At 54.2% G+C, this 27,994-nt stretch overlaps 1 protein-coding gene across 1 annotated transcript; it reads left to right on the top strand.

Annotated features, from left to right (window-relative positions):
* Position 1: 1 nt before the first annotated feature.
* Positions 2-27,081, top strand: PAX8 (paired box 8). The gene is made up of 10 exons (XM_059079655.2): positions 2-228; positions 2,071-2,268; positions 3,648-3,736; positions 4,020-4,145; positions 4,386-4,561; positions 8,846-8,966; positions 9,422-9,628; positions 16,911-17,012; positions 23,696-23,782; positions 25,409-27,081. Exons 1-10 carry the CDS (start codon positions 2-4, stop codon positions 25,483-25,485), a joined length of 1,410 nt encoding a protein of 469 aa, XP_058935638.1. The 3' UTR covers positions 25,486-27,081.
* Positions 27,082-27,994: the final 913 nt, after the last annotated feature.

Here is a 27,994-nt window from a genome sequence, read left to right as displayed (position 1 = left end):
CATGCAGGCCGATTCTCTGCCTGCTGGCCCTGACGACTGTCCCCCGGACTATTGTGTTTCAGGCCACGGAGGGCTGAACCAGCTGGGAGGGGCCTTTGTGAACGGCCGACCCCTGCCCGAAGTGGTGCGTCAGCGCATCGTGGACCTGGCCCACCAGGGCGTGAGGCCCTGCGACATCTCCCGCCAGCTCCGAGTCAGCCATGGCTGTGTCAGCAAGATCCTCGGCAGGTAAGCACGAAATTCACCCCCTCACCACCCTCCCTTTCGGGGACTCACGGGGTGCCCTGCTTGCGCCCCTGAACAGGACCCCAACAGGATGTGGCCGTGCTTCTGGGCTTTCCTCATCTGCTGCCCTTCTGCGGTTTCCTGGCCTTCCTTCCTCATTTGTCCATTTCACCTTCCTTTCATTTCTCCCTCCCCCGTGGTCTCCTCTGCCCCGTGTCCCATTTTCTATAGACTTCTTTGTTCTTAAAGCAGAGGAATCTTCCCCAAGGGCCCTCCCCCTGCTGCGACCAAGGGAAGGGAGCCACTGGGGAGGGGGCGCACGATCAGAGTTGACCCCCGAGGTCTAACCCCAGCTTGAGGGACGTCTGAGTTTGTGTTTCTCAAACCCTAACTCCCAGAGTATCTGCCACAGAAGCACCGGGGTTGCTAGAGGAAACGCAGATCCCTAAGCCTCAGGCCAGGCCTACAGCAGCCTCTCTGGGAGCCAGGCCCGGACGCTGTGATTTTTATGAGATGACCGGGTGACACTTACGGACACTAACTCCAGAGCAGCAGTTCACAGCCCTGGCCGCGCCGTAGAGTCACCTGGGGAACCTTAACCTGAAAAAGAAATGGATGTCTAGGCCCCAGCCCACCCCAGTTAAAGGCAGAACTTTCAGGGAATGAGTCCAAGTTTCGGTATAGCGTTAAGCCCTCCTCGAGTGATCCTAATTTCCTGCAGCCGGAGTTAAGAACTGCTAACGCAAAGGTTCAGGAAGGACCAAGAGCAGCGAAGCTCTGGACTGATGCAGCCGCGTACTCTAGTCCGGAGGGCCACTCCGGGCGGGGCTTCGTGTCAGCTCAGTGTACCCGTCTCCCTTACCCAACCTGTCAGCGGATTCAGGAGGAGTTCTGGCTCAAAAAGACTAAAGCCTGATCTGCAATGGAACGTGGAAAGCCCTGCTTTGCTGGCCGAAGCTGTCAGGGAAAAGCGTGGTCCCAGGCTGGGGTCAGGAGAGGCGTTCCCAAGATGGGCTGCAGGACCCCGCGTAGAGGATGAGCGCCGGAGGGTGGTGACACATAAGGGGTGTTTTAAAGAGCCAGATTTTATTTCATGGCAAGGAGGGGAAGCAGGCTATCCTGCTGAGGGATGCGGGGAAGGGGAGTGGAGAGCCTGGGAGAAATAGGCTCAGCTTAGGGAGCTGGACGTGGCCAGGGCTCCAGGCCAGCCTGGGGTTCCAGAGTCCACAGGAGCAGCTTCAACTTGAACTGTGTAACCTGGTGGAAAACCAGTGGCTGCGGGTATGGGGTGGGGTGGAGGGGTTTTATGGAGAACAAAGGTGAAACCAGCAAGACAGGGCAGAGGGCCCAATGACCCCCGCTGGCTTCTTGGGGAGGGAGGGGTAAAACCAGGATGGCCAAGGAGAACAGTAAGTCATGCTTCAGCCAAGAAAAGCTGGACAGAGCAAACTGCCACCGTGAACCTGTGTGTACCCACAGAGCACATTGGTCAAAGTGCCCTTTCTAAGAAGGGAGGTGTTTTGTGCCCCATAAGGTGGCTCCTGCAGGCGCTCAGACGCAGGAGACTGGCCAGAGGGACGACGGGAAAGAGAGAAGCCGGGTATCCCTGGGCGAGGTCTATCGAAGAGAGTTCTGATTTGGCAGCGCCATAAACCTACCCGTGCGAGGGAAACAGGCAGTGCCAGGAACATCGTGTTGGAGGCCGGCGCTGGGGGCACGATTCACACACACACCCCCGGCCCCTCCCCAGAAGCCTCGGAGGGGAACGAGCGTCTCTGGCTAAGTTCCTGCCCGAAGACCCCACCTGCTTACTGGGTACTTCTTTGGGGTTCTCTATTGGAGTAGGTACTACGAGACTGGAAGCATCCGGCCTGGAGTGATAGGGGGCTCGAAGCCCAAGGTGGCCACCCCCAAGGTGGTGGAGAAGATCGGGGATTACAAGCGGCAGAACCCGACCATGTTTGCCTGGGAGATCCGAGACCGGCTCCTGGCCGAGGGCGTCTGTGACAACGACACTGTACCCAGCGTCAGCTCCATCAACAGGTGAGAGGGACACCGCAGCCAGGGGCCGGGGAAACCGGGCTTTGGGGGAATCATGACGGAGACCTGGCTTGAGTGGAACGGAGCCTGGGAAGGGCCGGCATGCTGAAGAGTCAGGCCGGAAGTGCCCCGGGCCCAGGGCAGGCACCACCCCCTCCAGCCTCCTCACTGCTATGGGGCAGCCCCACCCTCACCCCTCTCGTCACCGCACCGCCCCCTCGCCCCGTCCCCAACCCAGACTGTACTCACTGCAGCCTCCTTCCCCACACACCACATCCGCTTTCATTCAATAAAAGAAACTTCCTCTTGCATTGATCCTTTCTTGAGCGAGGCACAAGACCCCCTAACTGGGCCCTCATCCAAACACCCACTCATTTGTTTAGTCATTCAGTCATTCACTCACCACCTCAATCAATCATTCATTTGCTCACTCACTCACTCGTTCACACATAAGTCACTCACGTGTAGGCCCTGGGGACGCACAATCCTTGTCCATGTGGCCCTTACAGTCCAGTGGGAAAACAGACACTAATCGAGTCCTAATCAAGTGCCCATGCAAACAACTGTAAGAAATGCAGCTCTGAGTCTGGCTAAGGAGAGAAATATGAGGGTACTGAGCTGGCAGAGGGTGACTTTGTTTAGGGAGGTTCTGAAAAGATGCCTGGAGTAAGAAATAACTAATAAGAGTTCACTAGGTGAAAGGGCGGGGGGATGGTGAAAGGAGCTCTGAGACGGCACGTGCAAAGGCCCTGTGGCGAACAGGATCTTATACAAGAAGCTGAAAGAAAGCCAGTAGGTGGAGGGAAGTGGAGCATGAAGTCGGCTGAGGTGGAGATGTGAAGAAAGGCTGCAGTTCAGAGGCTGGTGACCATGCAACATATTCTTGCGTCTGACCTAGAAGCAATGTGAGGAACCTTGGCAGATGTTAAGCCCGAGGCTGACTTGCATCTCAGAAAGTCCACTCTGGCTGCAATTGAAAGAAAAGACTAGAAAGGGTCAAGAGCAGAGAGGGGTGGGCCAGTGAGTGACCCTGGAGGGAGAGTTTGGTGGTGGCGCTGAGGGATGCAGAGAGGGATGGATGCTGGAGAGATTTACAAGGTCAAACCCACAGAACCTGCTGCCAGGCTTGATGGAGGAGGGAGGGAGGCAGACGCTGAGCCCTACGTGCATTTATGCCTTGAGTGACCAGGGGAGCTAATCGTGAAGTGGGAACAGTGGGAAGGACCAGGCATGAGGAGTGAGGTCTCGGGTCTGAGTGTGGACAGGCTGAGTTTGAGGTGCCTTTAGATACCCAAGTGGGATCTCAAAAAGGCAACTGGATCTGGGGCATCCAGGAGCCCCGTTTCCTTCTCTTCTGAGGGCCTTTCTTGTCTTCCTTACAGAATCATCCGGACCAAAGTGCAGCAACCATTCAACCTTCCCATGGACGGCTGCGTGGCCACCAAGTCCCTGAGCCCAGGACACACGCTGAGTGAGTACCCAGGGTCCTGCAGGCACACCCAGCCCCTTGCACACACACACCCATCTGCGTACACACCCAGAGTCACACACAGACATGTCCACACAGACACACCCAGGTGTGTAGACTGAGTCCTTCCGTCGGGACACGGCCTTGCTCTGAAATATTCAGGGGTGGAACCACCTCGGGCAAGAACCCTGGCAACAGCGGTGCCCCCGACCCCCTCCACGGCGGCAGCAGGGGCTCTGAGGGGTGTCAGCTCCACGTCCTGACCCTCCGTGTCGCCCCGCTGCAGTCCCCAGCTCAGCCGTGACGCCCCCAGAGTCTCCCCAGTCCGATTCTCTGGGTTCAACCTACTCCATCAACGGGCTCCTGGGAATCGCGCAGCCTGGCAGCGACAGCAAGAGGAAGCTGGATGACAGTGAGTGCTCTGGAAACCAGAGGGCAGGCTGGGGGTGCAGGAGGGCAGTTTGCTGAGGCTCCGATGGGACGCAAGCCCCCTGCGGCGGCCCAGGGCTTTCGGGCCTGTCTCTAAGCCACCCTGAGGCCCGGGAGCCTGGTCCTTTCCCTCCCCTGAGGCAAGTCTGCTCTCCAGCTCGGGCCTGGGGGCTGGGTGGACGGGCCCCTGAAAGCTTTCTCCCTGCCTGGGGACACCCGCCAGGTGACCAGGACAGCTGTCGGCTGAGCCTTGACTCCCAGAGCAGCGGCAGTGAGCCCCGCAAGCACCTTCGCACGGACGCCTTCAGCCAGCACCACCTTGAGCCGCTTGAGTGCCCCTTTGATCGGCAGCCCTACCCGGAGGCCTATGTCTCCCCCAGCCACACCAAAGGCGAGCAGGTGAGGGGCCAGCAGGGCGTGGGAGGTTAGCAGACAGGCGGGGGGGGGGGGGGGCGGGGGGAGGGGTGCCGGCGCGAGGCACGGGCTCTGAAAGCTCCCTAATCAGCCTGCGGTTCTGGATGCAGCTAGGAGTTGCTTGATGGGCTCAGGCGCGTGCTTCCTGCAGCTGCAAGGCCGTCACAGGCTTTGTTTCACCAGACGCTAGCTTCTTCCTCCTCATCCTGCAGGCCCTGTCGCCTTCCCTCACCCACGGCCTCTGAGCTCAGGGCCTTGCAGCCAACCATGCCATGCCCCTGCCGCGGTGACTTCCCTAGACGGCGGGGGTCGGGTCCCACAGCAGTAAAGCCGCAGCTCCAGCCTCTAGAGCGCGGCCTCTACCTGCGGCTCCAGCCCCGCCTCGGGCCACTCACACCTGCCCACCCCGCGAGCCTCGTTTACGCTCCCCACCACGCCACTCTTGCTCACACCCCTCTGCCCCAGCACACGGTGTGCCCTCCTCGCAGAATGCCTTTCCTCCCACTGCTCTGCCTGGAAAAATACCACTCGGCCGTGATGAGTCAGCTCAAGCATCACCTGGTCCACGAATCCTTCCTTTTGCCCCCCGGACACGCTTCATCTCGCCCGCACGCCTGCTTCCGCACGTCCGGGTGGCTGCCCCCCAGAACTCACGGGGTAGCGTAATTGCCTAGTGGACAGAGATGTAAAGACACAGCAGATTTCTTAAGGACAGGGCAGCATCTCAAAACACCTTTTTTTTTAATCTCCAGCACCTAACACTGTGCCCCTCTTATGACAGATGCTCAATAAAGGTAGATTGAGTGAATGCATTGAGAAATGCAGCGCAATAAGCGACAAGCTACAAGGGAAGTTTTATTTCCGGTGCTCAGGGCAGGTGAGATGGCTTATCGTGGGTTGGCTTCTGCGAAAAGCTGGCAGAGATGTCCAGGGTCTCCCACAGAGCCCAACGAAGACTCCACACCTCTGCCCGAACTTCCAGGCCCGCTGGCCTCTCGGTTCATTATCTTTTATCGACACGGCAGTTGCAGTGTCTCCCTGCCTCACCCCACTCGATCAACCAGCCGAGGATTCTCTAGGCCGGTGTCTGCTCACCCCTCTCTGCACACGCTGTCGTCGGATCCAGGAGTGAGGCATGCCCGTACATCTTTAAGATCTGAGTAGACCAATGGTGACAGTGCCAATAATCAGCTGAACCATTGCCAGTGACCGTCTAGGCTGCTGGGCCGATGCCAGCAACGCAGCTGGGCAGGCAATCTGCGTCAGCGATTTTATCAGCCTGGGCTGTGGCAACCAGGAGGGCTGCAGAGAAGGCTGGCCGTCAGCAGACCTGGGGACAGGGCCCGGGCACTCAGCCGCAAGGCAGCGCATGGCTCCCGGGTCAGGGCAGGGCAGTGGGGAGGGGGGAGCCGAATGGGGCCACAGCGGTGGGCCTGCGGGAACCCGCTGTGTGAGACGGAGCCTGCACAACCCAGTGTCCTGGTAGAGTAGAGAAACCCTGCTGCTGAGACCCGCTGGGCCACAGAGCCATTTCCTGGCTCTGTTTCTGAGCCCCACAAGGGGCCCTGCTTGATTACAAGGAGCCCCGAGACCCAGAACCAAGCTCGCGTACGTACATGGGGAGTCATGCAATGGAGAGTCTTGAGCCCTGCGGTCCCCGCAGGGCCCACCCAGTGCAGTCTTTCCATTTGTGTGGAGATGACCCAGGGCCAGAGAAGGTAGAGAGGGCTTGGAGAAGCGAATGGTTGTGGAGCTCAGACCTGCCGGCCCTGGTTTCATTGAGATCCGTTCACTTCACCTGCTTTAAATACGATGCTCCTATGTGAGTTCTTATTTGAAGACTGGAAAAAGAGAGCCTGGAAACCATAGAACTACTCCAACCCCTCACCGTACAGATGAGGAGACAGAGGCTCAGCCGTGTCCATGATTGGTTCATTCCCTCTCTCGGCCAATCATCTACTCCCTCATTCATTCCCCTGCTTGGTGGTGAACGGCAGGGAGAACACAGCCTGTGCCCAGGGCTCCTTACCTTTTCCGCCCTTGGCGCTGTCAGCACTGCTGAAGGAACACTGTGTTCCCTCACTGGGTACAGGAAGGCCCTCTGGCCTAGGGAGCCAAGAGAGAAGCACAGCTCCTCACACCTGACCTCAGGATGGGGCGAAGACCCGGCCATCTCTTCTGGAAAGTCAACAAGGGGCAAAGCATTCAACTGAAACGTCCTGTGGCCTCATTTCTGGATGCTATTTTACCACCAGGCGTAGTTAAGAGTCTGCACAGCTCTTGTTCCTCTATTTTACAAGTGCATCGAGAAGCAGATCAACAGAATGTGAATATTATGAAGACAGAGACTCAAGAATTGGGGAGCTTATGACTCTTCACGTAACTCCGAACTAGCTATTTATCGAGCATTTGCGTCACCAGGCATTCTGGGCTAAGCATTTAATGTAGGTGTATAAACTCTCACTTAATCCTTACATCAGCCTCGTGAAGCAGATTCTATTATCCCTGTTACACAGGTGAGAAAGCCATGGCTCTGAGAGCTCAAGGAAACTAAAGCTACTTGGCTGGTCCCTGCAGATCTAGGGCTCAAACTCACCCAAGTCCTAAAGCACTGTGCCCTCTGCATCCCAATTCAAGTTCAATCCCAGTAAGAAATCCAGTCATCATGGGGATATTTAAGCCATTCAGTGCAGCGTCACCGAAATGTGTGACTATATAGGTTGGTTTGTTTTTCACTGAATTGCCTACATTTTAGAAAGTTATAGGATTTTGAGAAAGTATTTGGTATCAAATCAACATATCCATAAAGCATTTTCAACTTTTCTTACACTCTCTAGAAATTAGGCATCTTGTTCAATTTCATTAAGCCGGGCTCTGAGCAACTCCATCCTGCCTAGAAGCAGGAAGCCCCCTCAGAAGGCATGGAACCAGAGCGCCATTTAGTCAGTAATTGCTGCTACATGATAATGGTGCCCTTGCGGCCTCCAGAATTGACTGCAGCTTCCAGAAGTGCCTGGCACACACCCAGAAACTGCTGTGGCTCCTTGGAGAACCCAGCTCCATGGAAATCATTGAAAGCGATTGCCTTTAGAGGAGCTGTTGTGTAACCACGGAGCAAGCCTTGATTTCAGTTCTGCACACTAGTTCACACAGTGCATTTGTGATGTGTGTGATCCATGTATGGGGAGCAGGTGTGTGCTGTCTCGTGCCCTGGTGGGAGGGAGTCATGGTGAGGGGTGATGTACCCTTGCCTTTAATTGAACAAGTTCTTCTTGGAGGCCATCTTAGGAGATGGCCAGCTCGTGTCAGGTGAGGCCGAGTGAAACCTAAAATGAGGTCATGACTAAGAAAACCCCCAGGTACCTGATAAAGAATCTTTTAAACAAATTAACTGCTAAAATCTTCAAGCTGAATGTGCACATTCATATTTGCTTGGATATGGGGCGGGGGGAGAGAAATCCACCTATTCTGCTGGGGTATCGGGTGTGTCATTTTATTGAAGGAGAAAATGCCTTGGGTCAGGAACTGCTGTCCTCGATTTAGTCTCTGTCTCATACGCACCTGGGATATTTACCTCTCTGGGCTTCAGGCTCTCGGCACATAAAACAGACATAATATTGCTCACCCATGTCATGGGGCTGCTGGGGGCAACGGATCAGGATAACACAGGCGAAATCTAATGTCCGCTCGTTGCAAGTGTAAGAAGTGGTCATGATGTTATCCACTGCAGAGCAGTGGTTGAGAGCATGGGTCCTGCAGCCAGACCCCCGGGATTTAAATCCTGGCTCTGACCCTATGAGAGTGTGGCAAGTTTCTTGACCTCTCTGTGCCTGCATTTTTGATCTGAAGAAGAATAACTTAATGAATGGACCGAAGCACCCTGAACGGTCTCATGTGCCAACTGCCCCAGCCCTGCACCCTGTTCTCTGTGGGCCCGGACAGGGTGAGGAGACCAGGAAGGAGCCCATCGTCCAGGCAGGGCGTGGTCCTCGGAAGGAGCTGCTCTGTTCTGTGGCTGGCCTGTGCACCACCAGCTGGCATTGAATTCCGGGGCTGCAGAAGGGAAGGTGCTGAGCCTGGGACTGGGAGAAAAACAGAAGGGCTGTGAGTCCGAGAATAAGAGCCAATTGAGCAGGCTAAGTGGAGTCGAGATTGAGCGGGAAGAGGGGACAGAGGAAGGGAGTGCTTCCTGGGGAGACTGGGCTGCGGGGTTTCTAGGTGCGCCTGCGACCCACGGCCTCTGTGCACTGACTTCGTTTTGTTCGCCAGGGCCTCTACCCGCTACCCTTGCTCAACAGCGCCCTGGACGACGGGAAGGCCACCCTGACCCCTTCCAATACACCCTTGGGGCGCAACCTCTCGACTCATCAGACCTACCCCGTGGTGGCAGGTACGATGCCCGGAATCTCCTGGGCCATGTGGCCCCAGCTGCCAGGATGGGCTGGAGGGCAGAGCTGGCGGATGGAGAGAAGGAAGGTGTTACGGCCCTGGGCCTGGAGAGGAGAGGGGGGCTATGCTGGCTGGGCCTCCAGGTGGGTCCAGAGGGTCTCGCCTTCTAACCTCGGCCCGTCTCCTCCGCCTGCCCCCCAGCGCGGGGCACACGCAGCCGCTTCTACTTTCACAGAGGCACAGCAGGGAGGTAGAGCTGCCCCTCCCTCCTCCCGCGGCCTGAGGGGCACCGCGTAGCCCCGCCCACCTCCCCCCTCCACGCCCAGCCTCAGGGAGGAGCCCGCCCACCGGCCCCGCGCCGCCGCACCCCTCCCGCACCTCATGGCTTGGTTTGTGCATGTTCCCACCCCGTCATCTCACACCCCTCTCTCCTTGTTGTCTCCCTCCCTCCGGCAGATCCTCATTCACCCTTCGCCATAAAGCAGGAAACCCCCGAGGTGTCCAGTTCTAGCTCCACCCCTTCCTCTTTATCTAGCTCCGCCTTTTTGGATCTGCAGCAAGTCGGCTCCGGGGTCCCAGCAGGTGCCTCGGTCCCGCGCTTCAATGCCTTTCCCCATGCTGCCTCCGTGTACGGGCAGTTCACGGGCCAGGCCCTCCTCTCAGGTACGACAGGGAGGTCCCGGGCTGTGCAGCCATCGTGGGGGGAGGGATGGGGGGGTCCTCAGGGCCGGACGCCAGTCCCCTGCTGTGGGTCCAGCCCTCTCTCTGGCCCCCAGTCCTCTCCACCATCACCCCATTTCCTAATTCCTCCGACAACTTTTGGAGGAGCCAAGATGTGCCCCCTCCGAGCCTGCAGAGTCAGGCCGTCGGGGTGGCAGGCCCTCTGGGGGGTGCCCGGCAGATTTCCAGAACCTCCACCCAAGACCCCATGGAAGAACAGGGACCCTAAGGCCAGGAGCCAGGCTCCGTAAAGCCCTGAACACTTGGTCTGGGTAAAAAATACAAAAGAAGGAAAAAAGAAAACTTTGCAGGGAGAAAGGCATTGGCTTTGGGAGCCAAATTCTGGATCAAATTTCTAAAGACAGAGGGTAAGCCCCTGTCGGGTCTCCATCGTGTAACTCTCCTTGTGCCCAGCTTAACAGTGTCCCCCTGGGAGGACACTCAAGCAGAGCGACTCACCAACCCAAGAGAGGGGGGAGCAGGGACCTCCCATCAGGAACCTCATCCAACTCAAAACATTTAAAGCTGGAAGCATCTTAGGGGCATTTAGAGCAAATCTCTCCTTACACTGATGGGCGACAGGCCCAGAGAGAAGGGCCTGGCCGAGGCCCCCGAATAGGACCACGGTGAGGGCTCCGCCTTCATGCGGCATGGGGGTCAGACCCCAGCAGAGCTGGGTCTCCCTGGCAGAAGGACATCAGCCCATCTAGCCAGCGTCTGAGCAGTGGCTGAAAAAGTCAGAGGTGTTTGGCTTGGGCAGGGAGAAGGCCTGAGGTGGAGTGAGGGGTAGGGATGGGAGACAGAGACCCATAACAGTCTTCAGATATCTGAAGGGCTGCCACAGAGATGAGACTGTTTCAGATGTGGGTCCAAGGCATTGAACCAGGACCCATGGGGGAAGCCAGGAGTGGGCCAGCCCGTCTGGACCAGTGGCTTTCAAACTTGCTGGACCTCGCAGCACTCTCTTGAAATGAAACCTTTGACAGAAGCCAGGTATCCAAACCAGACAAATGAAGAGCTGCTCTGTCTGAAATAGGGGCTCTGCCCACGGAAAGCCCTTGGACTTGAAAATCACCCCACCAAAAGAACCAGACCTCTGCCCGCCCACAGGGAACCACACGGTCCTCCTATTCAAGTTCATTGACCCTTTCTTGTGACTGTCTGTATGTTTTATGTCTGTCTGGCACCTAGGATTTTTTTTCTTTTCCTCTGTGCATCCCTGCATCTAATGAGGGAGGTCCTCTTGGAAGAGGTGGGCACAGAGACAAAGGATTCATAAAGGAAGCCCAGTGTGTGGGCAGAGAGGCAATGTTTAAGGGTCTGAAGCAAGGAGGAAAGTGTTGACTCAGTGCAGAATTTCAAAAGAGGGTGAAGTCAGCGGAGATGGGTCATTTGTTTTGACCAAAGTGATTAAAGAAGAAAACTCTGTGAGCTGAGTGAAGTGATGTCAGCCAGAGAAAATGGGATGGGGAGGGAGGGAGGGAGGGGGGAACAGAAGAGACTCACATCCACTGTGGGGTGGACCGGCCCAGTCACCGGGCAAGACTGCCTGCCTTGTGTGCGTGGTGGGCCGGGGTCAGGAGGGCCGGGTTGAGGCAGGTAAGGGATGAGGGTGTGGGTGATGCACGCGGTGATGGGGAACAGTTCTTCGCTTACAGTGGGAACTGTGGAGAGGACAGACCCGGGTGGTGGTGTGAAGTGCGGTTGCAACAGCTCAGTGCAAAGTCCCTGCCCCAAAGCTCCCACGCTTTCTCCCCTCCCTGCCACCCTTTTGGGGCTTCAGGCACCCCCGGCCACCGTGCAATCACATCAGGGGTGATGCTTCCAACTTCTGTGAGCTCTTAGTTTCACGGAAGGGCCCTCTCTCCGAGCCAGCTGCAGGACTGGGAGGTCACGCCCCCATGGGGGTGGAGCAGTGGGCAGCAGATACCCAGTGGTCATTTCGACGGCTGGCCCCCAGAGCCAGGCCCAGGTGAGAGGCCAATGTGCAGGGTGTGACCCCACCCCCACCCCGTGAAGTCTGTGGAGCCCAGCCGGAAGGCTGAAGAGGCCCCCCCCCCAGAGGCAGGGGCTCTGACAAGAGCAAACAGTGGCCAGGCTTGGAGGGGCTGGGTCCTCCAGGAGGTTTCCAAAAGCAGGAGGCAGGTCAAGGCCGCAGTTCACAGAGCTAGGCCCGCCCCGTGGATCAGGCACAAGGCCCATGATGGCAGTATCCGTGCTGAGCCCACGTGTTGGCCTGGAGCTCCTGAAAGAGTGTCCCCCCTGCCGCCCCTGGTCAAGATTGGACCTAAATACTTCCCACGTGGCAGAGCCACAGTGAGCAGACTGGCGGGGACACGGCAGAGAGAAAGCAGCTTAGGAGGGGAATGATCTGGCAGCTCCCTGGCAGTCCAGTGGTTAGACCTTAGCTCTTTCACTGCCGTGGGCCCGGGTTCAGTCCTTGGTTGGGGAACTAAGATCCCACAAGCCATGAAGCGCAGCCAAAGAAAAAAAAGGAAAAAGGAGGGGAATGATCTCAGGAGTCTGGGGGCTGGAAACCTATCCAAAGGAGGAAGAGATGCGCTTGAAAAAAAGGAAAGGAAGTCAAGACCAAATTAATCCGAGGTAATGCTGCTGCAGACAGAGGAGACGAAGGAGGAGGACCAGGTAAATTTTCATTCCATAATGAAATGTCACCTACATGAACCCTCCCAGCTCTCCTCCTCTGAGTAGCTTCCTATGGACCTTGCCTGCCACCTCCCGCCAAGTCTTTGCCTGCCTCTCCGGGGCCAAGTCCCCTCCCAGCCCAGCGGCTCTGCTAGTGCGATGTCTGGGGTGGTATTTTCTGGGTCTCAGCTTCTCCCTAATCAGCCAAGGAAGAAACCTCAGGGTTTGGGGAACAGGAGGATTGCTCCGAACTCTCCTCCCAGTCCCCATCAGATGCCCCAGTCTGGGGTCCCAGCACGCTGGCCGAGAGCAGTACTGAGGCTGTCCTTCCTGTCCTGGCTGTTCCTGGCTGAGTCCCGCTCAGCTGACGAGAAAGCGCTGACTTCGGTTTTATCATCAAAGAGCCCGTTACCCGCCTCCATCCTTTTGTGCAAAATGATATTTAATCCTGCCAAAGAGATTTCTGGATTGCCATAAATTCTCCTTGCTATCAGAGCAAGATAAGGAGTTGAAAAGAGGTCACACAGAGGGCAGACATCAAAGGGAGCGGATAAAATGGTCTGAAATCACCTCTACCCTCAGAATTCCTCCAAGTCGTGGCTCTGATCCTGGCCCTCTACCGATATTTAGAACATTTACCAGTATTTCTGGGGTGCTAGTGTTCTCTTCTAAAACCCCATCTCCCAGCCAGTCAATGTAGACCTGTGTCTGTGTCAGCTTCTTAAAAATAGGACTTTATGGGAAGTATATTTGAGTACGGAGGAGATGGAATTACAAACCAAAGGTAAACTTGTGGTGAAGAACCTTAAAAATCAATTAAGTCCATAAAATAGGCTGTGAAAGAGTACCTCCACTTTATGGCTTCTGTGGTTTCATTTCTGAGAAGGTTGCAAAGTTCTTGGCTTTGGGAGAAAAGCACATATTTAAGGAATTGAAGCAGAGTCTTGTGAGACTGGGGGGAAAGTTGATGGCGCGGAGTCTGGGTGAAGGCCGTCCTGAAGACTGTCTCAGCAGGCTTTTCAAGGGGGCCAGGCTTCAGGGGAGGAAGCCTTCAGGAGTTTGCTCCAGCATCTGATTCAGAAAACTGGGAGAAAGTTAGGTGACTAAGGGGAGATGAAGATTACAAATCTCAGAATACAGCGGAGTGAGGTTGGTGAATTCAGTTTCCCAAAGACCACCTTTGGGAGCTAGTTCTCATGGGATGGGACCCATGGGGGCAACTGGGACTAAATTAAACTGTGGCTTAAGGGGAGCTTGTGCCCTGGTGCTCTGCCCACTGAGCTGCAAAGCTCAAGAAGCAGCAGGACCAGGTGATGGAAAGGGACAGGATAAGAGTAGAATGAAGGGGATTGTGGAACCACAGGGCTCCAGGGCCGGAAAGAGCTCTGTAGAGCATCTAGGCCAGCCCTAGCCAATAGGTGGCCTGAGAGCCAAGATATACCACCAAACCCAATCACAGCAGACACAGATGCACCCTCAGAATCCTTCTCAACACAATGCACCAGGAAGCCCCGCTACCAATTTGTCAAATATTAATTAAGGTGAGCCCAGTTTATAATCTGTCATCTAGCCTAGCTCCTCATGAGATAGACGGGCAGATGCGGGTCAGGAAAATTAAGTACTTTGTTCCTCAGCCACAATCTGGACCTAGATGTCTGTCTGTCTGTCTGTCTCTCTCTCTCTCTCTCTCTCTCTCTCTCTCTCTTTCTCTCTTGGAAGTAAGGAGGGAAGAGGAAAGGGAAAAGGCATCAGGCCTGAATTAGCCACCACCCTCTTTCATCACTCTCCTGCTCATGTCACATACACCATGTGTCCTCATCCTGTCCACACAGACGTCATGTCACTCCTTGCCTCTCATGGGCTCTGGTACCTGACCAGGGGCTTCATCCAAGGGTCCAAGGGGCTGAGTCTGAGAGCTGATCGCATTGCAGTCTTTTTCGAAGAAAGATCAGATTTTCCCTTGGTATATCTTCTGCCTACTTCTCCCTCTCCTTCGAAATATACTGAAATTTCCCTTTCCTCACCTGTGTGGCCAAGCCCTCATTTGTTCAGGCCTGTGTCAAGTGAACTGAACCCATCTGTCGAATTCCAATGGGTTCCTTTCTGTTTGGTCCAGCACCGACCGCTGCTGGACATTATACTCAAACAAATTAGGAAATTAGGGGGTGTTGTTCATTTTTACCAAAACATTCACACAGTTTTAAATAATGAACCAAAGGCTCCTTTCCTATCGGATTTATTCTATAAGGTTTCCCTTGACATGTAACAATTTATAGAATGTGTCCATTGCACGAATCAGTTTTCACCTGCAGCATGAAACCTTAGCTGTGAATTATGCTGATAACATTCTGGTAATAGTAATAAGGTGTGTAAGGCTACTCTTATTTTTTATCCCATTTTGCATGTGAAGAAACTGAGGCTTGGGGTACGTAGGTGGCTGGTCTAGGGCACTTGGAAAATTCGTTGTAGAAGCAAAATGAGGACCAAAGTCCTCTGGTTCCTAGACCCTTCCCTCCAGAGGAAGGGCAGAAGTCCAGTAGGCCTGGTCTTCTTTGTTGACCCCCCCAGACTTGGACTTGGCTCTAATGCCCACCCTGGTCTATCCCCATCATGACTTAACGCCTAGCCTTGCTAATTTAGCATTCTTGCTTACTGCTGTATCCCCAAGTGCTTTGAAAAGTGCCTAGGATATCAGAGTTACTCAATCAGTATTTGTCAAATGAATGAACTGTCTTCAGGGAATCTCTAGAAATAGAGGAAAGGAGGGAGTTACTGCTGTGTTGACAGCTTACAGGGTTCCATGCGAGGTACCTTCCCTTCCATGGTTACCAGGCACCCCCTGAAGGGCCCGACATATGAAGGACCTCAGGGGGATGGATGGGAGGAAAGTTGGACAAACAGTGCCATGGAGGGGGTGGACTTGGTAAGTTGGTTGACAGAGGCTCACAGGAAGCCTCTGTAAGTCCTAGGAGAGAAGGTAGCCCCCAGTGTGGAAAAGGTAAAGGCATTCTGATAATTGTGATAATCTAACACAGAGGTTCTCATTCAGAGGTGATTTTGCCCCCGTGGGGACATATCTGGAGACATTTTGGGTTGTCACACTGGGTGGGAACTGCTACTGGCATCTAGTGGGTAGACCCGACATCCTATAATGCACAGGACAGTCCCTCACAGAGAATTATCTCTCCCCAAGTGTCTATAGGTCTGAGGTTCAGAAACCTTGTAAACATCACCAAGAGCTAGGACGACCAAATAATCTCATCATTCAAACTGGGGCATTTGGGGCTTGCCTGGTGGCGCAGTGGTTGGGAGTCCGCCTGCCGATGCAGGGGATACGGGTTCGTGCCCCGGTCCGGGAGGATCCCACATGCCGCGGAGCGGCTGGGCCCGTGGGCCGTGGCCGCTGAGCCTGCGCGTCCGGAGCCTGTGCTCCGCAACAGGAGAGGCCACAGCAGTGAGAGGCCCGCGTACCGAAAAAAAAAAAAAACAAAACACTGGGGCATTGGGGGCGTTTTTCATAAATATGCTGGGACAGTGTTCATGACCTGGGCAGAACAGGATGTCTTGTGTCACCTGGCCAAGAATCCTTGGATGAGGCAGAATCTCATGGGCCTGCCGGACATGGGGCAATGGAAGAAGGGACAAGGGTGAAGTATTGTGGTTGTTGGCACGTGGTGTAGATGGAGAGAAACTCAGCAGGTCAGGTGGGGTCTCCAGAATGGGAAGGTTTCACTACCTGATGTAGAGGAGAGGCAAAGCCAGGGAAATCAGGACTTCACAGAGCAGCCTCTGTGTGACCAAGACCAGAGTTATTACCCACAAATTATAGATAAACAGAGAGAGAGAGATGGTTCTTTTCAGGAATGGCATGGACAGATGTCAGTGGTTCACGGGCATGTGTAAACACTGTCTGTCAGCCCACATCTCCTTTCCAGGTCAGGAAAAGGCAATATGTTTCACGTCTCTTGCAGTTCTGATAGGGTGTATCCACCTGAAAGGCCAGGTCCGGTAGCAGGAACCTCCCTCTGGCTCAGCGGCAAAGAGTGCAGTGATTGATTAGCAATATCTGCCACAGGTTTGATAAAGGAGAGTGATGGGTCAACAGGCCACACCTTTGCCATCCCTTCATAGGGCCTTGTTCCTCGTTCTCCTCGGAGCTGGAGATGTGAGCTTTGAGTCCAGCAGCCTCTAACATACTTATTTAGGTCAAGCTGTGCCGGCTGCTATGTGGATGCCATGGGGGACCACAAAGACCCAGAAGACATAGCCCTCAGCCTCCCTCCAATACCATGACATTTTAATGGATGAATCAGATTTGTGTAAATAAAATCATTGGAGAACAGGGAACAATAGAGGACTGCAGTAGCCAAGACACCCTGCATGGTGGAGCCTGTGGCCTGGTCAAGGCCAGCCGAGGAGAGAGGAGCTTGGGCTCAGAGGAGGAGGGCGGGGGAGGAAGTGGGTTTGGAGAATGACTTGGGAGAGAGAGGGAATGGCTTGCTGAGCCTCAGGGGAGCAAGACGGTAAGTACAGGAGCCCACAATGGCCCGCCTGATGACACTTTGCTGTATTTTTCCAGGGCGAGAGATGGTGGGGCCCACGCTGCCTGGATACCCACCCCACATCCCCACCAGTGGACAGGGCAGCTATGCCTCTTCTGCCATCGCAGGAATGGTGGCAGGTAAGGGGAGGGGCTGGGCAGGAGGGGAAGCATTGCAAAGAGGAAGTGGTGGCCCCAGGTGGAGCAAGAGGGGACAAGAGGTGAGCTGTGCCCCTCGCATAGGCTTCCCGAAGGGCAAGGAAGGGTGGACTGAGAGGTGCATCTCCTTGTAAATGCCTGTGCGGTCCTGGCTCCATAATTCTCTCCAGGTCAGCCCCCTTCTTCCCAGATGCTCCTCTATTACCCACCATGATGAAAAGGGAGGGGCTGAGACAGACTGGTGTTCATATCGGAACTCTGCCATTTCTTCCAGTGATTCAGTGAGCCTTGATGGAGAGGCCGCTGGGGGCCATCGGAACACTGTGAGCTAAACCTAAGCCTAGCCTATAAGCAACCCGTGGTCTCCCCGTTATTTAACTCTGGTGAATGCCAGCTTACCCTTTCTGTAAAATCTGAGCTTGCATGGTGCTGGTGATGATGGCGGTGAAGATGGTTGAAATACATCCTTCTTCAGACCTCACACTCACTCAACCCTGCACGGGCAGGACCCGTGGCCTGAGAACTCCAAAGGTACTATAAAGTGTGAGATGAGCTGGGAGTACTTCTCCATCGTCACTTGGATTGTCCTGGAATCCTCCCTGCCAGGCATTGGGGTCTCTTTGTCTACCAGTGTGGTCATCACCCAGCAGTGACCCAGGGTATCAAGGTTTGGGCAAGTGAGGACAATGAGAGTTTCTTTGGGCGAGTCTCACTCTTTTAGGAAACATATAGGAAGGACCCCAGGATGGATAGGGTCGAATAGAGCCATCTGCACTGCCCAGAGAGGCCTGAGGGCCTGGAGCTTCTGGAAGGGGCTCTGAATCAATCAGGGCATCTGTGACCTTCCTGCCAGCCCTGGACCAGCCTCTCTGGCTCTGACTCCAGAGACTCAAGGCATTCACCCAGGCCTGTTTCCCTCCCCCACTGGCAGGGGTTATTCTTTACCAGCCACCCACTCGGGTGCCCTGTGCGAGGCAGGTGGGCTGGGCTCTCCTGGACAGAGGGAGGGGAGGGAGGAGAGCAGGAGGGAAGGAGGCTCTGCGCTCCCTGGGAACCCGCTGAGCTGGCACTTGTTGCTGCCTGGTTACCGTGGCAATGTGCTTAATGCAGCGTTGAAAATACAGAATACTGACTCCTCTCTCCCTCCTGGCCCCAGACTCCCTCCCTCCCTCCCTTCCTCTTCTGGAGCGTGAAATGAGATTGGTCCAGATAAAAAAAGGAAAAGATTTGGTTATTTTTTTAAGAGTGTGGATAATGGGGCCTCTCAATCAAAATCCCAGGCTCCAGTCAGCTCCCCCCATTCCCCTTCCAACCTCTCCACCTTTCCCTGCCGCCTGCTTAGAGGAGGAGGAGGAGACGTAAAGCACAGGGCTTTTCTCTTAATTATGGATCATTCCCGGGGGGCAGGCCCAGGGCAAGGGGTTCCTGGGGCCCCCGGAGTCTGACCTGTGAGGCAGCTGGAAGGCTTGGCCCTCTCATCAAAGGCCCCCAGGTTGTTTCCATAAAGACCTCACCCTGAGTGGGTGTTGTGGAAAAAAAAAATAATAACACAAGTACAGCAAGGACTGCAAAGTGAATTCCAAGAGAGGGCTTGCCTGGCAAGGTAGATGGGCTCCCAGTAAGTTACATGCAAATCAGTTTTCAGAAAATGCAATGTTATTTAAATGCATCCCTGGTTCCTAGTAACTCCACGGTGCAAAGGAATTCTTAAGGAATATTTTTGTAGAAAAAGTATTCGTGTCCATCTCTTACCAGTGGTTACAATCTCCAAGTTGACTGAAGCGAGATTCCTTCCATTAAAATCAAACCTTCAGGGCTTCCCTGGTGGCGCAGTGGTTGAGAGTCCGCCTGCCGACGCAGGGGACGCGGGTTCGTGCCCCGGTCCGGGAGGATCCCACATGCCACGGAGCAGCTAAGCCCGTGAGCCATGGCCACTGAGCCTGCGCGTCCAGAGCCTGTGCTCCGCAACGGGAGAGGCCACAACGGTGAGAGGCCCACGTACTGAAAAAAAAAAAAAAAATCAAACCTTCACTGAGGACCTACTGTGTGCTAGGTACATACAAAATGCTCAAAGCAAGGCATACCAATGACATTCTTCAATCAATTGTGGAAGGAAGGAAGAGATCATTCGTCAGGCACTTTCCGTGTGCCTGGCCATTCATAGGTATACATTTATTTCTCATTTAATCCTCACCATAAGACTGGGAAGCTGGTATGATCTTAGCTTTATGTAGAGAAGGAAACAAGCATAGAAAAGTGAAGTAGTGTGCTCGGGGTCATAACCATACTAAGTGGCTGGGTTGTCAAACACAGTTTTTTTGATTCTTTCCAACCTAGCGTACTACACCGCGCTGCTTCCCACCATACCAGAAATAATGACATGTGTTACAGGAGAGCGACATAGGAACCAGAGCAGGGCACAGATTTCTCTTATCCATTCATCTTCTGTTGTGCCTTCTAATTGTTGTTGCTGTTGTTCCTGTCTCATTGATACAGTTAATGACCCTCTAACCAGTCCTGGAGCTGTCCCGAGAGCTCCGATAGATGCATCCATCCATCCATCTCTCCATCTTTCCATCCATTCATCTTTACACACATTTTTACATACAGCCGTGTATCTTCTCATCTATTCTTCCATCCTTCCATCATCCATGCTTCCTTCCATACATCTTTTCAAGTGTCCTTTCTTTCATCTATCCATTATCCACCCTTTCAACCATCCTTGCATCCTACATCCATTTCACCACTTTTCACTTAACAAATAGTGGTTGAGGATCTATGGTATGGGATGCTGGAGATCATAGCAGTGAACAAGACAGGTCCCTCTATTTATGGAGCTTACAGCCTAATAGTGGAGAAAAAAGTGTAGTAGAAAAGTCAGTGAATGAATAAACAAGATAATTTCAGATAGTCCTAAGCACTGGGAAGACAATAAAATGAGATGATGTCATAAAGAGCCACAGGGAGCCAAGATAACTACTTTAGATTGGGTGATCCGGAGAGGCCTCTCTGAGAAGGTGTTCAAAGTGGTCAGCCAGGTGATAAACTGGGGCAGACTGACCCCAGCCCAAAGGAACAGCAAGTGCAAAGGCCCCAAGGCAGGAGCTAGTTTAGCATGATCACACAAAGAAAGAGGGTGAAATGTCCAAGAACAGTGAGTGAGTGGCAAAAGCACTACAGAATGAGGAGATGTTGTCTGTGGATGGGTCGAATTTTAAAACTACTCAGGCCACTGGGAAAACAAATTGTAGACAGTCAGAGGAGGAAGCACAGAGACCAGCTGACCAATTGAAGGACAATTGCAGTAGTTCATACAGGACATAGCAGTGGTGTGGGCCGTGGAGGTAGCAGGGAAGGAGGAGAACAGAGACACTGAGGATGTATTTTGGTGGTAGAGCCAACAGCACTTACTAGTGAATTGGCTGTAGGGGTTCAATGACAGGGGAAACAAGGATGGGCCCCTGGTTTGGGGCTTGGGAAACAGCATGGGTGGCGGTGACAAGTGTATATGTGGGAGCTTAGAAGAGGAAGAGGTAGAGTATTTGGCATGTGGAAGTCAAGAGTTCTATTGGGCCATATTAGGATTGAGACACAGCCTAGATATCCAGTTTAATACATCAGTAGGCACATGATGTATGTCTGAAGTCAGGAAAGAATCCTGACTAGGGCATAAATTTCAGCCATTGTACAAAGCTGTTATTTAATGCCAAGGGATTACACAAGATCACTAGAAAGAGAATGTGAATGGAAAATCACAGAAGGAACGAGCAAGGCCAGTGAGTCGGAAAGGCCCTTGAGTTAGGAGGCGAACCAGGAGAAATGGCATCATGAAACCCAAAGGCATGGAGGGAGTGATGAACTGAATCAAAGTCGGCGAAGAGGTTGGGGGGGGGGTGATGGACACGGAAGTGACCACTGGGGTGATCGGGGTAGAGGTTGTGGAGATTTGAAGAGATCAGCGTTGGTCTGATTGGAGGGGCATGAGGAGGTGAGGGCAGAGACCGTGGAGCAGAGAAGGGCTGGTAGCTGGAGAGGAATGTGGGGTAAGAAGAGGATTTTTAAAAGAGAAGATGGCAGGGCATGTATGCTGGCTAAGGGAGTGATGAATTGGAAAGGGAGACATTGATGAAGGGTAAAGAGAAGGGATAAACTGTAGGGACCAAATCCTCAGAAAGGGGAGTGAGGCAGGATGCAGAGCAAAGAGGATGGGTTGGCCTTTCATGGGTGCAGGGACATTTCATCTGCTTTGGCTGCAGGTGGGTTGACAGATCTGATGGTGGCAGGAGGCTGCACGCAGGGGATGTACCACCTCCTGAGTCCCGTACCCTACTCCAACTTCTAAGTGACCGAAGCAGATAGGTACTCTGTAAGTGTGTGTTGGATAAGTGAATCAGTGAGCGAGTGAGTGAGTGAATGCACGAAGAAGTAACACAGCGAGAAGGCAAGCACATTGGACTTTCCACCTCTCTTCCTGTCCTTTGGAGCCGCTGAGGTTGGCATTGGGCGAGGTGGGGTCAAGGCCCGAGGGCGTTGCTGGGCAACCAACGTAGAATCGGCTCCTTCCAGGGTGCGCTGAACCCAGCAGTAAGCAGGACAGGTCACATTGTGAATACAAGAAAAAGTACTGGGGGCTAGGGTCCTAGCAGGCTCTAAGGAAGCATGTGGCCTTGGGCAAATGTCCCTCTCTGGGCAGCAGTTTCTTCATTTGTGAAATGAATGGGTGGATGAGATCATTTCTTTTTTTTTACTCTATTTAATTAAAAAAATTCTTTTTGATGTGACCATTTTTTAAGTCTTTATTGAATTTGTTACAGTATTGCTTCTGTTTTATGTTTCGGTTTTTTCGCCACGAAGCACGTGGGATCTTAGCTCCCCCGACCAGGGATCAAACCCATACTCCCTGCGTTGGAAGGCGAAGACTTAACCACTGGACCGCCAGGGAAATCCCTGGATGAGATCATTTCTTAGTTTCTGTCTTTCTATATTTATCCCTTTGCTTTTGGTCTTCCTCCCTTCTTATACATGTACTTGTGCTCCTGACCTGTGTTAGACTTAGTCCCTGCCCCTAAGGAACTTCCTGTTACTACTGCCTACGCTGGCTCCCTGGACAAGGACCCAGTAACCTTCCTCGGCTTCAGGCTCTTCCTCCTCACTTCCATTCCTGCTGTGGCAATTGCCTTCTTCTCTGGCAGGGACGCAGCCCCTACTGACCCCAGCTCAGGCTTTAACACTGGTTGGATGACTGGTGTGAGGCTCTACTGAGCTTTATTTTAGCGCCTACCTAATGGGAAAATCATAAAAGCTGGCATTTCTTGACTGCTTCTTATATTCCAAGCATGGTGCTCAAAAGCAGTTGACGTGTGTTATCAAATTGAATCCTCAGCGAAACCCAAAGAGATAGGGAAAATAATCTGCCCCATTTAACAGATGAGGAAACCAAGGCTCAGAGGGGTTCAGTGACTTGTCCAAGGTTGCACAGCTAGGAAATGGAGCATGGAGATTTGGCTCCAGGCAGGCCAGCTCCAGAGCCAGGCAGCTTCGAGCCTCTCTTCTAGACTCTGGGAAGGAGGTCAGGAAGGCACCACAGAAAGTACGAGGCTCACAACAGCAGATCAGATTCTGGAAGGCGGTGTGGATTCACCAGAGCTCAGGGTTGGCGGGAACCCGGCTTTGTGGATGAAGTTGTCTCCTAAGTACATAAATAGATGAACTGGAATTTCAAGTTAAGAGCCCTCAGGTCAACCTCTTCTCTGCCATTTCCCAACTGTGTGATTTGAGGCCCCCTACTCACTCGTGCTATACTCCAATTGCCTCTGCTATAAGTTGGCGCTACTGACAAGCACGTCATCAGAAGGTTATGAGAATAAAGGGGCTTACTGTGTGGGAAAGTGTTTTGCCAACTTTACACTCCGTCCCAAGCCCCAGCGGTAATTGCGGTGGCTTGCTTTGTTCTTTAAGGGAATTCTTAAGGAATTTTTTTGGTAAGTAATTCCTTTGGTGAAGCCAAGAATCCACTCGCAGAAAGAGGTGATCTGATTTGCTTTGTGTAAATCGTGCACTGAATTTGCTCGCAGTGGCAGATTTGAAATCAGACAAACATCTCTATGGAGCAAGTCCCAGGACACAGATGCCCTCCCCTCTCCTTCCCTTCATCCTCAGCAACCCCACCACCACCAAACACACGCCCCTCCCTAACAAACCATATTTAGGGAGGCTACAAAGCTCATCCTTACTGAGTCCTTCCATGACCCCTAACCCCTCTCACCCCCGTTGGCCCTTCCAGGAAAGACCTTTTTACAGAAGGTCCAGGCAGCAGCAGAAGTGGTTAGAACCTGGGCCCTGGTCACAGCACGGCTTCCAAATTCCACCAAACCCTCTGGCTGTGTGAGCTTCTGCAGATCCCTAAGCCTCTGTTTCCTCATCTGGAAAATGGGCACAATACTAACATCTACCTCCTGGGGTTCCTGTGAGGGCTGATCTTGATGGGGCAGTACCTCCAGTCCCTGATGGAAAAGGCACTGCCCCAACTGATGCAGACTGAGGGGCCCCCAAAGGACTGATGGAGGAGGACTTGCTCGATGCCAGCCCTGCAGACCCTGGTCCCCCACCCCCAGCCTTCCACCCGTGCCTCCACCTCATGGGTCTCTCACATTCTCTTCCCACAGGAAGCGAATACTCTGGCAACGCCTATGGCCACACCCCCTACTCCTCCTACAGCGAGGCCTGGCGCTTCCCCAACTCCAGCTTGCTGAGTAAGTTGCCTCTGGGACCGCCGCCCAGGCCCTCTGCTCTGCGGGGTGGGTTGGGGTGCAAGGCTGAGCGAAAAGTTGTGTGAGACCTGGGAGGCCCCCGTTAGATGGAGGGCCCGGGAAGACAGGTGCTTTCCGTAATCCAAGCAGGTAGAGGGAAGGCAGGGTACCGAGGCCATGTCTATTAAACCTTTTGTTTTGTGTAAGATTCAGGGCTCAGGCTTTGGGAGGGCAGTGGTGAGTGGACTCCAGAAAAGTCTTGGAGGGGGATTCCCTGCCGTCAGGGACTTAGTCCCACAGCTGCAGGCGCTGTCTCAGGGGCGCCCTGCGGGAGTGCCAGCTGCCCTTCTGCTGGGGAGCATCCTGATTGCAAACGGTGCCATCCTGTTGCCCGCATTAACCACCTAAGCGACGCAGAAATACTCACGGGGCTTCCCTGCTGGCGCAGTGGTTGAGAGTCCACCTGCCGATGCAGGGGACGCGGGTTCGTGCCCCGGTCCGGGAGGATCCCACGTGCCGCGGAGCGGCTGGGCCCGTGAGCCATGGCCGCTGAGCCTGCGCGTCCGGAGCCTGTGCTCCGCAACGGGAGAGGCCACAACAGTGAGAGGCCCGCGTACCGCAAAAAACAAAAAAACGAAAAAAAAACCTCACAATTCAGCACCAGAGCCCTTACACAGAAATCCTCTGTTCTCCCACATTCCTGTTATTTGGCTTGAGATATGGACAGCCTTCAGGAGGAACGGAGAGTGAGCTGTGGGGCTGCTCATCAGCTCCTGTCTCCCCCTGGGCCTGGGCCTGGGCTGGGTAGAGAAGCTTTTCAGGAAACCAGGCCCCTTAACGGGGAACGTGAAGGATCCCACTGGAGTCTCCGTGAGGGATGGCCTTCAGGGTCTCGGAGCAAACCTGAACCGGACAGAAGCTGCAGTGTAGTACGGCCAACCGCAAGGGCGCCGTCGCAGGCCTGGCAGGACCATCCATTCCCAAGACGCCCCCTCTCCTCCTCTTACCTCCTGATGTTCCAGAAACGACTAGGAGGCTGGCTGAGCTGGGTTCTGTTTGCCAGATAAGTTCAAGCCACCCTTCTGTTCAGTTTAGCCGGAAAGGCTGAGGGCATTGAGACATGCCCTTGCCGTGGAACTTTCCGGAGCTGCCCATCCTGCAGGTGTGCAGAGCTGCCCGGTGCAGGCCCTCAAATGTGCATCCGCCAGAACCAGTCAGGATGCAATCCCCCTGCTTCCCAAGAAGAAGATCCTGTGACCTCGCACCTTTTGGGCAAGGCTGGGGAAAGCCCCAGTGATCTCCCCGTGTGTACTTGGTTCTTCAGGGTTGCAAACGTAACTGCTCTCTCTCTCTCTCGCCCTCTCCCTGATACAAGGGCGTTGAAGGTCAAAAGAGTCATGGCGGGAGGGGCAAGAAGCCACCGTTCTCCTTCTGGCCAGAAACTCAAAGGTGAGGCCAGAGAAGAAGGAAATAGGGCCGGAGAGGAGTTAATCTTTGATGATCAGATAGGCCCGAGTGATCAATGATTAACTTGTGCTGTCTTAAAGGTTGGCAGAGGCAGGGAGAGGCTGTGGTGCAGCTTCCCCTTCTGACCAGCAGCGCTGTTGTTCTGTTTTCGAACGTGTCCAGGTTCCCCGTATTATTACAGTTCCACGGCAAGGCCAAGCGCGCCACCTACCACTGCCGCGGCCTTTGACCATCTGTAGTTGCCATGGAGACAGCGGGAGCGACTGAGCAACAAGAGGACTGGGCCTGGGACGGGCCCCAGGGAGTCGCACAAAGGAATCTTTATTTATTACGTGAAACATAGCCACAAATCCAGCATCACGGCTCCCTCCCTGTGTGGTTGATTTAATGAACCGTGAGAGACCGGACGTCGTTGGAGAAGACCACACTGTCCTCCAGGACTCCTTAATGAGGGGCAGGAGTCCCAGGGGGACAGAACCGTCCCGTTCCAAAGAGACAACATCGGAGGAGGAGAAATGGGGAGAGAAGAGGGGACAGCCAGAGGCTTGAGAGCGATGGCACAGGGAGGCCCACGACGGGGTCAGGGGCACACAGAGGCACCTTTGTGGCTCCATCACCGACACGCTTTAGCAGCCGTGGGCCATAAGCGCTTCCGTCCAGCCCACAAGCCACAGCGGGTGCGAAGGCTCTCCCGCACTTCCGCCCTGAGAGGCACCACCTTCACTGCGCAGCTTGCTTGGCTCTTCTTGCTCCTCCCTCTTGGCCACAGGCTGAACACTGGGTCCAGCCAACCAGGAGCTCCACCCGGTGGTCAAGGTGGTCACCCGCCTTCCTTTTACCTGCTGCTGTGAACGTAGGAGCTCCGTCCCAGGTGCTCTCCGCCACGGAACCACCCCTTGGCAGCCAGACCTCAGCCTGGCTGAGCCTATTACAGCTCGAGACAGACATTCCAAAGCCCCCGGGCTCCTGGGGGTGGGATGCAGCCCTGCCCAGGGCAGAGCCAGGCACAATGGCTGGGCACCCGCCTCTCCCTCCCAACAGCCCTGCCAAGCCCACAGCTACCCGAGAGACCCTAAGACCACCCCCCCAAAGCCAGCCATGGCGGTTTCCTCTCTGGCTTCCACCGTTCCTGCCCTCCCCTCCCCAGACCTGACTGTAAATATTGTAAATGAGGCTCTGCTTGAGTCAAGCTGCCCTCTTCCTCTCAGTGAACTGTCTCCCTGCCATGTCGGGCTTCTCCCCTTGACGCTTCTTTCTTTTTTTTTTTTTTTTTTTAAAGACAACCCACCACTACCACGTGACTCAATAAACCATGACTCTTGGTCTCCAGCTTTGGGGTTGGCTGGGGAAGGAGGCACCCCAGGACTGGGTTTTCTCCAGAGAACCTCAGAGCCCAGTGGCCGGCAAACTCACTTTGGAGCCGGGCATTGAAAGGACCACGAATGCCCAAGAGAGAGAGGCCCCTGACTTAGCATTCACCCTCTGCCCCAAAGAGATGTTCAGCACCGGGCAAATCACGTATCCTAAGCTTTGATTGTGCCAAATCTGAGTAAATGCGAGCGCATGATAAGCACGTGACCCAGTGCCTGGCCAATCACAGACTCCCAACGGGTAGTTGCTGTTCTTATTAACAGGAAGACAGACAATCAGCCAGGAAGGCCTGTGGCAGATCCGGGAACAGCTCTACACTGGAGCCCACATAAACAGCTCTTAGGATCCCTGAGGTGTGAGAGGAGGGAAGGGAGAAGACAGTTACTGGGCTCTGCTGGATGGGGGCCTCCCATAAATGAAGCTGCCATTTGCCCTATTTTACATATGGAGAAACTGAGGCTCAGAAAAAAAAAATGAAATAATTTGCCCAAGGCAGGAAGTAGTAGATTCAATCAAGCCCTCTTACCTTAAGTCCAGCACTTTCGCCCAACAGCACAGAGCTCTCATCAGGGATGCCAGGGGGTTCTAGACCCAAGAGAGCTTCTGAGACTGCCACCGAGAGTTTAATTTTTTTTTTGATTTGGTTCCCAAGTATTTGGCAACACTATGCAATCAAGAAGCTGAGGCCAGGAAGGGGTGAGGGAGCTACTATAAGGACTTAGGACAGCCCCCTTCTGTGAAATTTTACAGAACAAGTCACAATGGCGACTTCCAGGTCTCTGCCCCCAAGAGGGTGCCTGGCCCGCTGGACCAGCGGCTGCCTGGTGTCTGCGTGGACCCTCTCCATGAGGGACCCAGCTGCAGCCGGGGGCAGGATGCCCAGATTAATGCGCACAGCTGGGCAGATAACAGCTGAGGTTGAGTCAGGTGGAGGAGAGGCTTCCTCATCCCCCACTAGCACCCCAACCAAGGGCTCCCAGGCTGGGAGGGCAGCGGCTGAGACACGGGCCTCTGACCTCCCTGGTCCTCCCAAAGGAGAGGCGAGGAATGCTTGCTGAGGATGGCTTAGACAGAGTGGGGCCCCCCACAAAGAAGACCAGTCCCCACGACTGCTGCGCGGATCTGAGATGAGGCTCCGTTTTCAATAACAGGATTTTCCTCCAGCCACGGGCAATGGGGGCAGGACTGCATCCCATTTATATCTGAGGCTGTTCGTGATCCCAAACCTCTGGGTTCCTGAGAGCCCTACGACAGTCCCCGCCCAGGAATCACCTTGAGGTGGATGGTCCCCCACGAGAGCCTGCAGAGCGATCCTTCGTATTCACAGCCAAACCCTTTCTGGGGGGACACTGGTGCCCCGGCAGCCTCTCCAAGCCC

The sequence above is a fragment of the Kogia breviceps genome, chromosome 11 (genome assembly GCF_026419965.1).
Source record: "Kogia breviceps isolate mKogBre1 chromosome 11, mKogBre1 haplotype 1, whole genome shotgun sequence".
NCBI classification, from domain to species: Eukaryota; Metazoa; Chordata; class Mammalia; order Artiodactyla; family Physeteridae; genus Kogia; species Kogia breviceps.
The sequence above is the reverse complement of the archived record's forward strand: the minus strand, read 5'-3'. Positions and strand labels throughout refer to the sequence as shown.

Bases quoted from the DNA above. Each gene is read 5' to 3' on its own strand.
- PAX8 (XM_059079655.2), top strand. From the start codon at position 2: ATGCAGGCCGATTCTCTGCCTGCTGGCCCTGACGACTGTCCCCCGGAC. The intron at 4,562-8,845 runs GTGAGGGGCCAG...TTTGTTCGCCAG, and splicing joins GCCACACCAAAGGCGAGCAG to GGCCTCTACCCGCTACCCTT. The intron at 8,967-9,421 runs GTACGATGCCCG...TCCCTCCGGCAG, and splicing joins GACCTACCCCGTGGTGGCAG to ATCCTCATTCACCCTTCGCC.